Source organism: Dendropsophus ebraccatus, chromosome 4 (genome assembly GCF_027789765.1).
Source record: "Dendropsophus ebraccatus isolate aDenEbr1 chromosome 4, aDenEbr1.pat, whole genome shotgun sequence".
In the NCBI taxonomy this organism is placed as follows: domain Eukaryota; kingdom Metazoa; phylum Chordata; class Amphibia; order Anura; family Hylidae; genus Dendropsophus; species Dendropsophus ebraccatus.
The window spans coordinates 35,751,314-35,767,730 of record NC_091457.1 but is presented as its reverse complement, the minus strand read 5'-3'; the positions used below and the strand labels follow the sequence as shown (position 1 = coordinate 35,767,730).

The 16,417-nt window shown below is 45.7% G+C and overlaps 1 protein-coding gene across 1 annotated transcript; it reads right to left on the bottom strand.

Moving 5' to 3' along the window:
* Positions 1 to 2,654: 2,654 nt before the first annotated feature.
* LOC138789579 (uncharacterized) lies at positions 2,655 to 11,160 on the bottom strand. The gene is made up of 2 exons (XM_069968297.1): positions 11,114 to 11,160; positions 2,655 to 6,337 (listed from the first exon to the last, which is right to left on the bottom strand). The coding sequence occupies exon 2, from the start codon at positions 6,325 to 6,327 to the stop codon at positions 2,794 to 2,796; it is 3,534 nt and encodes a 1,177-aa protein (XP_069824398.1). The 5' UTR covers positions 6,328 to 6,337; positions 11,114 to 11,160; the 3' UTR covers positions 2,655 to 2,793.
* Between the last annotated feature and the right edge of the window lie 5,257 nt (positions 11,161 to 16,417).

The following is a 16,417-nucleotide window of genomic DNA, read 5'->3' as shown; positions in this document are numbered from 1 at the left end:
ACCAAAGCTCCAGGGCCTGATGGATTGCACCCCAGAGTTCTTAGGGAACTCAGTTCTGTAATTTTTCTACCCTTGTATGAAATATTCCGTGATTCTTTGCTTACTGGTATTGTGCCGAGGGACTGGCGTAAGGCAAATGTAATGCCGATCTTCAAAAAGGGCTGTCGAACTTCCCCAGGTAACTATAGACCCGTAAGCTTAACGTCCATTGTGGGGAAACTATTTGAGGGGCTTATAAGGGACTACATCCAGGAATATGTAGTGGCTAATAGTATTATAAGTGATAACCAGCATGCTTTTACTAAGGACAGAAGCTGTCAAACCAACCTAATATGTTTCTATGAAGAGGTAAGTAGAAGCCTGGATGGCGGCGCGGCTGTGGATATAGTGTACCTGGATTTTGCAAAAGCGTTTGACACAGTTCCTCATGGACGTCTGATGGGTAAGTTAAAGTCTATCGGTTTGGAAAATTTAATGTGTAACTGGATTGAAAACTGGCTTAATAATCGTACCCAGAGAGTGGTGGTCAATGATTCCTACTCCGAATGCTCCCCGGTAATAAGTGGTGTACCCCAAGGGTCAGTACTGGGCCCTCTTCTGTTTAACTTGTTTATTAATGATATTGAGAATGGAATTAACAGCAATGTTTCTATCTTTGCAGATGACACCAAGCTTTGTAGTACAGTACAGTCTATGGAGGATGTGCAGATGTTACAGGATGACTTAGACACACTGAGTGTTTGGGCGTCCACTTGGCAAATGAGGTTCAATGTGGATAAATGTAAAGTTATGCACCTGGGTACTAATAACCCACATGCATCATATGTCCTGGGGGGAGTTACTCTGGGAGAGTCACTGATAGAGAAGGATCTGGGTATACTTGTAGATAATAGACTACAGAACAGCACACAATGTCAGTCAGCTGCTTCTAAGGCCAGCAGGATATTGTCATGCATTAAAACAGGCATGGACTCACAGGACAGGGATATAATATTACCGCTTTATAAAGTTTTGGTGCGGCCCCATCTGGAGTATGCCGTCCAGTTTTGGAACCCGATTCATAAAAAGGATGTTCTAGAGCTGGAGAGGGTACAAAGACGGGCAACTAAACTAATAAGGGGAATGGAGCATCTTAGTTATGAGGAGAGATTAAAAGAATTACATTTGTTTAGTCTGGAGAAGAGACGTTTAAGGGGAGATATGATTAACTTATTTAAATATATAAATGGCCCCTACAAGAGATATGGGGAAAAGATGTTCCAGGTAAAACCCCCTCAAAGGACAAGGGGGCACTGCCTCCGCCTGGAGAAAAAAAGGTTCAATCTCCGGAGGCGACAAGTCTTCTTTACCATGAGAACTGTGAATCTGTGGAACAGTCTACCACAGGATCTGGTCACAGCAAAAACAGTAGAGGGCTTCAAAACAGGGCTAGACAAGTTCTTAGACCAAAATAATATAAATGCATATGTATAGAACCTATCACCCCTCCCCCTTCCCTGTATCCATCCCCTCCTTGGTTGAACTTGATGGACATGTGTCTTTTTTCAACCGTATTAACTATGTAACTATGTATGAAATCTAGAAATGGAACTCTTATTTACACATTCTGTGCACAGTCCATATACATGGGCGCTGTGCAACGGAATGGAGTACCCAGGGTCATGTATACCTTTCAGCCAATCAGTGCTGATGTGAGGTTAAAGGCGCCAGGTTACATACTCGCAGCGGAATGAAAATTCCACTGTGGGTATGTAACCCCATTGAACTTCACAGCGTGAAATCTGCTGCAAATCCGGCATGTGTGAAGTTACCCTTAATTATCTGTTCTGACACAGCTGCAAGGCTGTCAGTACAGTAACAGGAAGATTTAAACTAATTCCGAGCTCCTGGCATCATAATGATGCATAATGCCGGAAGGTCCGTTAATCCTGTCCATAGCACATCTTATGTTCACGGAATGTGAGCATAAGGTAGAGGCAAAGTCACCTAGTCTAAAGGTCAGATGCTGTTACAGTATACTGTTAGATAAAAAAAATTGGTTGTCTTTTTTCCTTATTTTACACCATGTGTGAACACTAGAGATGAGCGAACCTTCGTATGAACCTGAACTCTCGGCGTCTGATTGACGCTGTCTGCAGCCTCCGTGAAGAGGGTGGATACAGCCGGAGGACCGCCTGGAAAACTGGGATATAGCCATAGGCTTTATCCCAGTTTTCCAGGCGGTCCTCCGACTGTATCCACCCTCTTCACGGAGCCTGCAGACAGCGTCAATCAGACGCCGAGAGTTCAGGTTCATACGAACCCGAACCTCGGCAGGTTCGCTCATCTCTAGTGAACACAGTGATCCTCAATGCAAAGGGCTCGTTCCCACTGAGGAAAGGTAGCGGAATTCCGCGACGGAATTGTCCGCCGCGGAATGCCGTTAGCCTCCCGCTCATAATGTTCATTCTTCAGCGCGGACAGGGCAGGAGCGCGCGCCTCCCATAGACTCCCATTATGAGCGGGAGGCTAACGGCATTCCGCGGCGGACAATTCCGTCGCGGAATTCCGCTACCTTTCCTCAGTGGGAACGAGCCCAAACAGTGGCAACTCGATTTTGTTTTCTGTATTTAATAATAAAATAACAATTTACAAAAACATAAACATTGGTGCCAGAAATAATTACTTTAGAATATGGTATAAGAACTGTGAATAAGAACTGTGAACAGTTACATACAGTAACAACTCTGTAAAACAGAATAAAATTAAGCAATCTTTAGGTATATGGTGCATATATCCTAAACTGGAGAGTCACTAAAATGTTTTCTCCTTTTTAACAAGTGCTATGACATCATTCATAATGTCAAAGAGAAAACTTTGGCAAGCTGGCTTATACAGTGCTTTCATAGTCCACGACTTTTGACTATTGGAAATCTCCAATTTCTGTGTCATTGGGCCCAATGCAGCGTCACTTGCAGCATCTTTCACCACCGTCTTAACAGTATGGACATTTCTATTGAGGTCGAGGACAGCAAGCTGTGTGCGTGCTACCATAGAGTCCATGAAGAAATGTAATGTCTTTGGACAATATTTAAGGCAAGTTCTATAGTATATCTCTAACTCTCCTGTGTGACAATGGAAGGACAGCTGTTTTAAGTCCTCTAATAGACTGGGATTTTCTACAATGTTTTTGAGTTGCTCATGGGCGGCCGAACCTTTCTCCAACCAGTTGGTACTGTTCACCACATCTTCTGGGAGAGGTGGGTGATGACATGCTCTGCAATCACTATCACCATCCCACTCATGGACATTGGTGACATGCTGAATAATGGATTTCCATTTCTGGATTAACAAATCAGGGTTTTTACAACATGTGCAAGAGCTCCACCAAAGATGGTTTCTGATCGCCTCCACCCATTGATGTAAGATTTCACAGTCTTTATTTTTTGCTGCCATTAAAACTTCTTCACCAATGGATCTGGAGAGGTGCCATAGATCTATGTGATGTATGATATCTGGATGACTTTCCTTTAAAATTTCCTTAATAGCAACACTCCTGCCAGTAACAATCATTTTCACATTAGCATTTATGGTCTTGAGTTCCTCCATAGCCTTTAGGAATCCTATCTTTTCTAGGTCTTCCAACGTCACTTGTTGAGTAACCGGCTCCACTGAAAATGAACAAATCTTTTTGCTAGCTACGTCCATTAAGGAGTATGTAGAATACTTAGCAGAAAATCCAGGATTGTCCAGTTGTTGATCTCCTGCCAGGCAGAGGGGTCTTCCCTGTATACTTTGCATGACTGCCTTTTGTTCCTCCTTCCAGTGATGATTAATGGTTGGGAATAGATACATAGACTGATGTTTTGAATAAGTAGTTTTGTCCATTGATTTCAAATTAAGCAATTTAAACATTTGTTGGGATTTCACAAAACTGGAGCCACTAAACAGCACTGCGGCAGATAACAGAACATTTCCCAGTGGTTCATATCCATGTCTTGGCTGGCTTTCCCACAGTAAACTTGTATGACCAGAACTGCAACGAACTTCTATTGACAGATATGATCCAACAGTTTCCTTCCTGTACTGAGTGAGCGGTGACATACATTTTATTTGGGCCCTACATGGTATCATCATTATCAGTTTCTTGAGACAGGATTCAAACACAATATACTTTTCTTCTTCAATAGGATTCTCTTCTGGTGACTCCAAGTCCTGGAAGACATGTTTTACATCATCCTCATCTTCTGCATCACTTGGAACCAAGAAGGATTCATCTTCATTCTCGCTCAATTCACCGATATGGAACGAGTAGTCATTCAGCTCCTCTGGTTCATCCTCAGTCTGTATGGCAGAGGTTTCCCATGATGTTGGATTGCTGCAAAGTGAAGAAAATTGGTCACATGGAATGGGTGAAATCCTTTCAATTTTAGGACTTTGAAATATGAAGGTGGTATCTTGTAAAGAAAAAGAAATTGGAAATTTATCCTCTTCTGTTTTTATAGTGGGTTCTATTTTCAGTGCACTGGTGTCCAAATCTGGTATTGTAAAGTTACTTTGGAAATGAATTGGGGACAGACCCACTTGCCCTACAGATGAATCATTCTCTTCTTTAATATGGAATTCATGTTTTATATCTGAAGCAGCAAGTACAGATGTTGCCTCTTCATAATCCGATAAGACTTCAACTTTAACAAATTCTAAATTAACAGTATCCAAGTCATCACATGGATCATTGTCATTGTCACTTGAGCAGGAAGGACTGTAGTCATTAAGTTCTATGTCTTCTGAGCTATCAGATTCTGATGATTTATCAGTTTCTCCTCTTGCAACTGATAAGGTGCACATAATTTTACGATCCTTAGTATATATCTTAGTTTGTGTGCGTACATTTCTTCTATACATTACATTAGTGCCAACACAGCAACTTTTTCTATTTGTTAGGTGATCAGTATTGACACCCTTGTCAACCATTACAGGTTTCTGAATTAAACAAGATGTTTGAACCAATGGGATGCTGTTTGATAAATAATAAAGATTACCTGTAACAGATAGTTGGCTTATGCAAGGCTTAGGCAAAATGAGTGGACTGGAAGAGGATACAGAACCGCGTTCCAGTTTTCTCTTCTTTGATGGTGGCACACAGCTAGAGATTAGGGTTTGTGATGTTTGAGATGTTTTTAGTGGAATACGAAAAACAGATATAGGGGATGCTTTCTGCTCTAAAGAAGATACTGGTGATGTCTCTGTCACAGAGGACACATTTGCCAAGGAGCACGGCTGTGTTTGTGATGTAGATGTTTTTAGAGGAATACGAAAAACTGATATAGGGGATGCTTTCTGCTCCAAAGAAGATGCTGGTGATGTCTCTGTCACAGAGGACACATTTGCCAAAGAGCACGGCTGTGTTTGTGATGTAGATGTTTTTAGAGGAATACGAAAAACTGATATAGGGGATGCTTTCTGCTCCAAGGAGGATGCTGGTGATGTCTGGGTCACAGAGGACACATTTGCCAAGGAGCATGGCTGTGTTCCACTAACAGCAGTAAAAGGAAGATCATTCAGATTTTTTTCAAATGCAGAAGTAGAGATTGCTGGATTTGATGCTGGAGAGAAAGATGTATTTCGACATGAATTCATAGTGGAAGATGCAGTTTTGCTGCTTGAAAACGAAGCTTCTGGTGTGAGCTGGGTATCTATAGTCAAATTGGAATTTGTAGACAAGAGAGAATGCATTTGCTTGTCAGTTGTTATGGGTTGAATAGGAAGTGATGATCTGTCGCCAACTACTGAATCAGTTTTTTGACTACTTCCGCATTCTTGAAAAAAAACCTGTTGAGGTACCACAGGGACTAAAGACATTTGCTGTATAGTGGGTTGTGAGGAAGCCTCCGGATCAACAACTGGAAAGTCTACTCGATATGCACGAATTGTGCCAGCGCCAGATTGTTTCTGGCTGTCAGCAGCTGGAACAGAAGGTTTTGGTTTTTCATTGAAAATACATGGTGGACTAGAAACTGAGGGAATATCTGAAGATACTGAAGATGGAACTGTAGATGGTGTTACTGTATTAAAAATAGTAGGAATGGCTGTCTTTTTTAAAGTCCTCCGATAACCATCATAGTGGTAACTGTCATTTGTAAAGTGTAAGGAACACATTCTATAGGAGTCATTTACTTTTCCAAGATATACTTTAACAACCATATCGTCAAGGTTGGCATCATATTGTCCAGTCTGCTGAAGCCAAAGCTTGATTTTTTCAGGTTCTCTTGGAAAGCCATGAAGAATTATAGAAGAATCACGCTTCTTCCTTGTGGGAAGACAACCATGCACAACACAATTCGGCATGATGAGATGCCTACAAAAAATAAGACAATAATAGTATTGTTAGAGAGGACTGTTTTACACGTGGAATGGCAGCTGTGCAGTAATGGTGATGCTCCCTAACACACTAAGGCCATGTTCACATGGCGTATTGGACCGGCCGGATCACGAAACGGCCAGTCTCTGCAAAGATCATGCTGGCCAGTACTAAAGAACCGTACGGATGATCTTTCCGGCTGCAGTGTTCTGATGCGGGCGCATCAGCGCGCACCCGCATCAGAACTCCTCATAGCACACAATGAAGCAATCGGCCGAAGCCGCTCACTCTATTGTGTGAACTGACAGGTCTTTCTGCGACCGCTATTCGCTGAATTGTAGCTGCAGAAAACTGACATGTCAGTTCTTTGCGGCGGCGCCGCTTGGGATCCCAGCCGGAGCGTATACTATGTGTATACACTCTGTCCGGGAACCCATAGAAAAACATGCAAAGTGTCAGGGCATACAAAGTAAGGCCGTTGTTGCAGATTGCAATGGCCGTACTTTTACGCTGTGTGAACATAGCCTAATACTGTGTGAATGTGACCTAATATTAGCATGGTCTGGCCTGTGAGAAGAATCAGTTTCTCTGCTACTCTTGGTGTTTGCATTCTGTTGACTGCCTAATGGATGGATTTCTTTTAAAAGATAATCACTAAGGCTGGGTAAATATGGTATATTTGCCATCCACTATGCAGGCAACGGATCTATAAACGCTGCATGCAACAAAAATGCCAGATGTCCTGAACCATGTCCAATTTCAGCCAACTGGGCAAAGGATGCAAAAGATTTAGCTTGTGGCATCCAGTGTGTTCATCCGTTCTCATCACAGGCAAGGCCAAATATTAGAGATTTGTAAACCCAGACTTACATGTAGTACGTCAGGTAGAGGCTGGTGAGACATGTCAATGTGATCTCTGTTCAGTCACCATATCAGAGGTCTAAAAGAACTGAGCCCACTTGCACTGGTAGAGGACTGGCAACCATAATTTCCGAGAGAAGATGAGCGTACTATACAGATATAAGACCCTGAAGTCCCTGTGAGTTAAGTATACTCACAGGGACTCACAGGGGGTAGGGAGAGAGATAATGCGAACCATTTATTTTTTTCTTTATTTACTGTTGAGACAAACAGCAAATGAGATGCAGCTCAAATCACAAAATGCAACATACTGACAGACATCTGATACAATTGAAGATGGTGAAATCACCAACAAATAATATCAGATACAGAATCTACTAACAAATTCAAAGAGCTAGCAACTCACAACTGCACCCGACTCAATTTATACAATTTTATGGCATGTAGACACCGAAAAAAAGAGATTGACAGGTCAGACATTAGATAGTTAGAGAGACAACGCAAGAAGAAAATAAGGAAAACTAGGAAAGGAACATATATACGACTGGAGAGTCATGTCCTGGCCTGTGATTGGCCAAGTGGCCTGTCAGCTGAGACAAGCCGATGTGAAGCCGGAGCGCGCGGGACCCGGGGAGAAGCACAAAGGAAGAGGAGCCCTGCAACCTGGATAGGTAATGTATTCCTTTTTTCATATTGTCAGCATTGGCCGTGCACCGCTATTACACGTAGCGGTGCGCAGTCAGCGCACGACGATTATAGGTCTGAACCTATATCAACGATCATAAGCTGATCGTTGTCATTATTACACGGAACGATAATCGGCCGGGTAGGGCCAATTCGGCCGATAATTCTTCCCTGTAATAGTACCCTTATGCAGAAGTCATTTACATGGACAGCTAAGTGCCCATGGGGGCAGGTGGGACCTCCAGATTTACTTATAAGTGTTGGATTCTTGGAATTGCATCCAGGCCAACCAAATGAGGGTAAAGCGAGATGAGGTATCTTGTAGACTGGAGGTAAGGTCTTCCATGTTCATGAGATTCTTGACTTAAGCGATCCACAAAGTGATAGGAGGAGGTTCATGTTTTTTCTAGTAAAGAGGAACACATGCCCTTGCAGCTATCACCAGGAAACGTACTAAAGAATGTTTGCAAGACAGAAAAGACATGTCGCAGTGATGGAGAAGAAAGAGTGCAGGACCCATTAGAATCATCAGGATAAACAGATAACCCGAGTCACCTCGTTCTAGAAAGGGGTAAGTCTAAGACATAAACAAAATGTGTGCAAAAATGTCCCTTCCTCTGATCCCTACTTTAGGGATAAAAGCGTGCAGGTGAGCCGGCACCCTGTACCACCTAGATAACAGCCTAAAGCCTGCTTTTGTAAAGCGTGAACTAATAGAAGCCTTGTGAATATGTGTATAGATCCTTAACGTTGAGGGGCAGGTTCTGCCTCCCTCTTCAGCATAAAATCTGATGAGGGCTCTTCCAGGGGGCGTCAGAGTGTCTGAAAAGTTAGATGGGCTTGGTATAGACACTAAGAAGTGGTGCAACTGTGCTACCCTTCAGGGGCGCAGCGGACGTGGGTTCAGACGATGCCAAGAGGGTAACAGAAAAACTGTGCACAGTTTGGGCAGAGAGTCTGATGACTCTTCAAAAGGCCCAGCAAAAACAAAGTAAATATGCAAACCTAAAGCACCGTTCCGGTCCTGACTACACAGTGGGCAATAAGGTCTGGTTATCCACAAAGAACTTACACCTCCGTGTCCCTTCTTATAAATTCGCTTCCTGTTTTATTGGTCCATTCCCCATCACGGAAGTCATAAACCCGATATCTTTCAAATTACAATTACCTCGTTCCCTTCGCATACACCCTGTGTTTCATAAAAGCTTACTTAAACAGTACATTCTTCCAGTGGTTTCTCGTCTTCCGTCCTCTCCAGTGGTAGTACAAGGTGAATTGGAGTTTGAGGTCGAACGTATATAAGATTCTAGGAGAGTTCGTAATTCTTTACAAGACTTGGTCCAGAGGAGCGAACATGGGTCACTGCTAAGGACTTGCATGCTTTGAGTCTGGTGTCAAAATTTCATTCCTTGTATCCCACCAAGCCTGGAGGTCCTCAGGGGAAGGGTTCTGTCAGGAGTCTGGCCGCACGCTCGGCTCTCTGCGCCGCTGGCTCTCTTACAGTGTCGACAGCGTCCATATTGATCGGCACAGCCGATTGCTAGGAACGCGTCAATGGCGTCCTTAGCAGTCGGCCGGGCTGCTGGGAATGCATCGGCGATTTCTTTTGATGTTGCTGCGGCCGGGTGTCGTCTAGTCACCACTCTCTACGGGGATGACTGACAGGGAGAGGCACTAGTAATGGGCCTCTCTGCCTGTCTCCTTGTCTCCTCCTCATAGCTACCATCCACTGCCAAAAGGTACAAGGAAACCTGATTGTTATGAATGCCAGTTCTGTGCCCAACAGTCCACCTTTAACCATATATAAACTGCAGATGTTGGTAATGGATTTAGGAAGCGCATGTAGAGATATGTGACTTCTATATCACTATGGCTGACCCCTCTATATCACAGGTATCTGGCATTATCATCAGTGTTTCTTTGTGTATGGTGAATATTAGTTAGAAACGTAGTTAGAAAGATGGCCAGCAAAAAAGACCACCTGCTCCATCTAGTCTAGTTCTGAATTGTTCGGGACAAGGAGGCTGGAGACTGGCTGCATCCACTGCACACACATAGGAGAATCTGCTTTATATCTTTCCTTATTTACTCAGAAGTTGCCCCAGGATCATGTAGGACATTAGGGAGAAGCTGCTGAGACAGTGTGATAAATAACTCCCCTGGTATCTGACTGGTCATTTATGAAGGAGCAGGATTCGGGAATTGGAGTTGGTCCATATAAAATTAAGAAGTCAGAGCTTATCGATTCCACAGCCCTACATGCAACTACTGCAGTGTCCTGCCATTGTATAGGGCAGGGCAATGCTGCAGTACCTTGTATCAATCCTACCATGTGTGCTGAGAAACACAATCTAACCCAATACTGATGGCCGATACAGAGAGCATTTACAGTTTTACAGAGCTGGACAGTGCTCACTGATTGTCTGATGGGGACCGAGAGGGAGCCTGGAGGGCGGTTAAAGAGGACCTGTCACGACCCCCGTTAGAGCCCCCTATACTCACCTCATCGCGCCGGGTCCCGCTTCCTGAGCCGGTCGGGTGACTAAGATTTCAGCGCCCGAAGCCCGGCGCACGCGCTCACAGGAGAGTCAGATGCTCATAGAGAATGAATAGGGAGTCCGATGCTCCATCATTCTCTATGGGCATCGGACTCTCCTGCGAGCGCCGGGCGCTGAAATCTCAGTCACCCGACCGGATCAGAAAACGGGACCCGGCGCGATGAGGTAAATATAGGGGGCTCTAACGGGGGTCGGGAGCCTGTCACCCCGACACGGGGAGTGACAGGTTTCCTTTAAAGGGGCCGGGTTACATATCCACAGCGGAATGAAAATTCCACTGCGGATATGTAACCCCATAGACCTTCAGACTACCAGGATTCACTGCGGATTTCGCTGCAAACTCGCAGCATGAAATCCGGTACGTGTGAAGCTACCCTTAAAGAGTTTTTTTTTATTTATTGAATTTTACGGTTTTACTACTTTAAGGAAACATTTGAGTTTTCCTTTGGACCTAGTAACAACAGCACAATATATGTGAGTACTAACATGTCCGGCCACTGCCCCATACTCCGCCCCCTAGCAGTGTGCACTGCACCTCATCCCTTATACACCACCCAGTAACACAGGGCAGTGCATCCATAGTGATCTATAAGGACAGCAATACACAGGGAAGGTGACACATTGGCCGGCCATACATAAGAACACAGCACACCATCATCCCGCCAGTTACCTCAGCACACTGTGCCGCCTATACGTCTCATAACCACTTCAGCTTCTCTGACGTCACACGCCGGCGACCGAGCTGCGCCGCCGAAGTGACGTCACCGGCCAAGATGGCGGAGATGTTGAGGCCACCCTCGGGGTCTCATGCAGGTGATGGGAACATAAAGTCTATGAGGAGAGAAGTGTAACGGAGGTCGTGTATGAGGAGAGAGGAGGGGGCCATTGCTGCTGCTGTATATAGAGATAATAGATGTGATATAACGCGGTGCTTACACTGGGTTTCTATAGGAATCTTCTAGCAGCTGCTTATAGATCACTATAACCAATAAGAACCTCGTATACTCCCCCTGCCCCGCCCTTCGTGGCCCTGTGCACACCCACACAGTGTCTGATGACATCATAGCAATGATACGTCATACTATTATGCCCGCTGCATTGTATTACTGTATATAACTGCAGTGCCCAGTGGTCGGCTGCATCTGTCACATGTCAGTACAGCAGTGATGTAAAGTGAGATTAGTGGGCACCATGGAGTGCCTGGGATTGATAATGTGAATAGGCTTTTATTTGCCTATAAGTGGCTGTTATATGTTGGTCCTTTTTAAGTTGAATTCTCTATAGTTGAGGGGGCGTGGCTTAAAGTGTACCTTCAGGGTTGTGCAATGTGTTCTGCACAGTGTAGTATGGAGAGGACCAGCTCATACTTGGTGGTCTGGTTGGCTGGATAATGTACTATGCCTAGAACAGAACTTACCGATCATTGTACAGTGGAATTGGCAACCTGACCACCACCCACCATGAGCTGTGTGTTTCCATGATGTACTGTGCAGAATGCTTGGGACAGTGACTGTGGGGGACACTTTAAAATGTACCTGTCGTTATAACTTCAACAGTAGATGTGATATAGGCAAGTTTGCAATTTAAATTCATTATTTTTGTTGTTATCATGCTGTAAAACAAAGCTGAACTTACCAGAAATCCAGGTCCAGTCTCCTGAAGGCAGTGCCGTGTTTTCCATGATAACTAAAAAAAAAAAATTGAATGTATATTGAAAACCTGCTTTGTATCACATCTACTGTTAGTACAGATTTAGAAAGTTATAACGACAATGACACTTTAAAGGGATACTCCGGTGGGGGGGCTATTTTGGGATCTGGCCAGGGAGAAGGTGGCTGAGAGAAAAGACGTCCACTCACCAACCCGGATCCAGCGGCGGGTCCCGTATCGCGGTGCTCCGGTCCCCGGCCGCTTCCTGGTGTCTGACGCAGGCTAGAGACGGGACGTCTCAAGTCCGTTCAGCCAGTCAGTGACAGATGCGGGAGCTGAGCGGACTTGAAACAGATCCGCCTCGTCCCGTCTCGAGGACACCTTTTAATGTACCCTGCTGTGCTAAAATCTCAAGTGTACTTTTTAGTCTAAAACAGTAAGGCCCCCTTCACACGTCCGTGTCAGTTTTTACTGTCAGGAAATCCTGATCAGGAGACCTTAAATGTCATCAGGATAGTATCAGGATTTCCTGACAGTAATCCGTTTTTACCATCAGGAAACCATCAGGAAAAACCTTCAGGATTTCCTGATGAGATAATATTGTCTAGTATGCCAACATAAATCACAGGTACCCGTGTACCTGGATGGCCACAGGCTGCAGAACTACAACTCCCATCATGGCCTACCAGCAGAGCCATGATGGGAGTTGTACTTCTGCAACCTGGATGGCCACAGGCTGCAGAACTACAACTCCCATCATGGCCTGCCAGCAGAGCCATGATGGGAGTTGTACTTCTGCAACCTGGATGGCCACAGGCTGCAGAACTACAACTCCCATCATGGCCTGCCAGCAGAGCCATGATGGGAGTTGTACTTCTGCAACCTGGATGGCCACAGGCTGCAGAACTACAACTCCCATCATGGCCTGCCAGCAGAGCCATGATGGGAGTTGTACTTCTGCAACCTGGATGGCCACAGGCTGCAGAACTACAACTCCCATCATGGCCTGCCAGCAGAGCCATGATGGGAGTTGTACTTCTGCAACCTGGATGGCCACAGGCTGCAGAACTACAACTCCCATCATGGCCTGCCAGCAGAGCCATGATGGGAGTTGTACTTCTGCAACCTGGATGGCCACAGGCTGCAGAACTACAACTCCCATCATGGCCTGCCAGCAGAGCATGGTGGGAGTAGTAGCCCTAATCTCACCTGTCCCGGATCCTGCTCTGTCGGGGCCGCGAGGTTGGGGTCCGGGTCAGAGTGCAGTGCTGAGGTCCGGGCAGCGGCGGCGGTCGGAGGTGCGGAGCATCCGGCGGGCGGCCTGGTGGTGAGTTCCCGGGGGGGGGGGGGAGAGAGGGTCAGATGCGGCGGCGGGGGCGGCGGCGGCGGGGGCGGGGGCGGGGGCGGCGGCGGGGTCGCGGCGGAGGTACTGGAGCATCCGGCGGCCGGCCCGGTGGTGAGTTCCCGGCGGCGGCGGCGGCGGCGGCGGCGGGGGGGGGGGGGGGGGGGGGGCGGGGGGGGGGGGGGGTCTGTAGTGCCGGGCAGCGTGTGCGGTGCGGTGCGGGGGGGATGGGGGTGTGCGGGTGATCGGACGGCGGCCGGGGCTGGCTCTCTACCAGTCCGGAATCGCGGGCACTTTCCTGATATACATCAGGAAAATGCCCGTGATTCCGGCGCTCCCATAGACTTCTATGGGGGCGTCCGTGCCGGATTTCCGGACGAAAATAGGACAGGATCTAAAAAATCCGGTCCTATTTTCCGGAACGGACACCCTTCCGGAAAAATCCGGAAGGGTGTCCGTGTCTAATGTTAGTCTATGAGTCCGGAAATCCGTCCGGATTTCCTGATAGGAAATCCGGACAGATTTTCCGGACGTGTGAAGGGGGCCTAACTAGACAGTCTGTGGTTGCACTAAATCCGGTAAACAGACTGAGCCACTGCGATACATTATACAACTACAGACATGTCCAAAGTTTTGATAAATCAAGCCTGCAACCCCATCCAACCCCCCCCCCCCCCCAGGTTATTTTTCAATGGCTGTAATGCTTTAACTATAGTACAGCAATGTTTATTGCATGAAATGAGGGCTGCAAATCAAAGCCGATCTCCATCATTGGTAAGCCAGCCGCCGCTCCCCAAAGTATTACATAAATGTATTCATTCAATTAAGCACACTGTGCATAACATTACATTAGTTTATATATACAATAAAGTCCCATAGACTTCTACATATAGAGCGTCTCCTGCTGGACACTCCATAGGAATTACACCGTTCGTCGTGACGTCACTGTTTCTGAGAGAATTTTAACACTCCATGATCTACTAAATTAAGGGAAATAGCCCTATATGTGCATTTCCCATAATTAATGTACATTAGAAATTCGTATAACTTTCCATAAGTAATAACATATCAAAAAAGAATTTTGGCCGGACTTCTCCTTTAATTTAAAAGGAATCTAACAGCTGTAATTCATGTTCCTAACTGATAATACTGTTATATGCTGTTAAGACAATGAGACACTTTACCTTTCATATATCCAGCTGTGCTTCCAGACTCCTCCCTGTTTGATTGACACCTGGAGTCCTAAGCAGGGTCAGGTACGGGAGGGGAAGGAGAAGTCCGGCGAAAATTTTTATTTAAAGCGACTCTGTACCCACAGTCTGTCCCCCCCAAACCGCTTTTACCTTCAGATAGCTGCTTTTAATCCAAGACCTGTCCTGGGGTCCGTTCGGCAGGTGATGCAGTTATTCTCCTAAAAACAACTTTTAATCCTCCAGCGCTGTGTCTAACGGCCGGGGCTTACATTTGTATATGCATTAGGCTGCCACCACCTCTCCGTCCTTCCTCCCCACCCTCCTCATCATTAGGAATGATCCAGGAACATTTACTGCTGTTTGAGTTTTGCACAGGTGTCTTAACGATCCAGCCCATGTTCATTATGCACACAGGTGGGGAATAGGAAGCAGTCTGCCTGGAGCATTCAGACAAAGAGTGATTGCCAGCCTAATGCATATACAAATGTAAGCCCCGGCCGTTAGACACAGCGCTGTAGGATTAAAAGTTGTTTTTAGGACAATAACTGCATCATCTGCCGAACGGACCCCAGGACAGATCTTGGATTAAAAGCAGCTATTTGAAGGTACAAGCAGTTTGGGGGGGTCAGATTGTGGGTACAGAGTCGCTTTAAGCGTAACTGTCATTTCAGGGTCATTTTTTTTTAAAACAATAAATATCTATAGTTCAATCGATTTTAAGAAACTCTATAACAGGTTTTATTTACCGAAAGAGTTTCTTTCTGTACTGAAAAAGCAGTTTTCCTAGGTCCCCCCTGACTTTAGAAGAAGCAGGATTTCTGTGTCCATTATGTGTCTATGAAGAGGGGAGGGGCTGAGAGGAGTGAGTGAGCACAGAGCAGTCCTACACAGCACAACAACCTGCAATCTTCTCTCAGCAAGTTCCTAGATAAGCACTGACCTTTCTGACCCCTGAATCCAGCATTTTAGGTGCCCAGAAGTCTACAAACAGCTGACCTTCATGTCTTCTCTTCCTGCTCACTCATCTCCTTGGCCCCTCCCCCCTTCATAGAATATAATGGACACAGCAGAACTTGTCTTCACAACGGATTTGCCTAATAATGCACAGATAAGAAGTGAGGAAGGGAGACTTGTAAATTGCTTTTTGAGTACAGAAAAAGGCTTTTTTGCCTAATAAAACCTATTAGTTTCTTAAAATCGCTAATACTACTGATTTCTGCAAAAAATAAAAAGTGACAGTTACGCTTTAAGTATTGTATTGTCCCCCAAAAGTTATACAAATCCCCAATATACACTTATTACGGGAAATGTTTATAAAGTGCTTTTTTCCCTGCACTTACTACTGCATTAAGGCTTCACTTCCTGGATAACATGGTGATGTCATGCCCCGACTTCCAGGGCTGTGGCTGCTAGAGAGGATGATGGCAGAGGAATGCCCAGTGTCCCTCCAGTGTCCTGTGTCCCTCAGTGTCCCCCTGCCACCATCCTCTCCAGCAGCCACAGCCCACACAGCTCTGGGAGTCGGGGCGTGACATCTCCATGTTATCCAGGAAGTGAAGCCTTGATGCAGTAGTAAGTGCAGGGAAAAAAGCACTTTATAAGCATATCCCGTAATAAGTGTATATTGGTGGTTTGTATAACTTTTGGGGGGCAATACAATACCTTAATAAAAAGTGGCTGAGCATAGTTCAGTGAAAATCGTGGCTGAGCAGCTGATGGCGTGGCAGAAGGGGGCCGGCATGAGGGACGGCTGGAGAGGTCCTCCCGAAGATGATGTCGTCGACCCAAG

Bases quoted from the DNA above. Each gene is read 5' to 3' on its own strand.
- LOC138789579 (XM_069968297.1), bottom strand. From the start codon at position 6,327: ATGCCGAATTGTGTTGTGCATGGTTGTCTTCCCACAAGGAAGAAGCGT.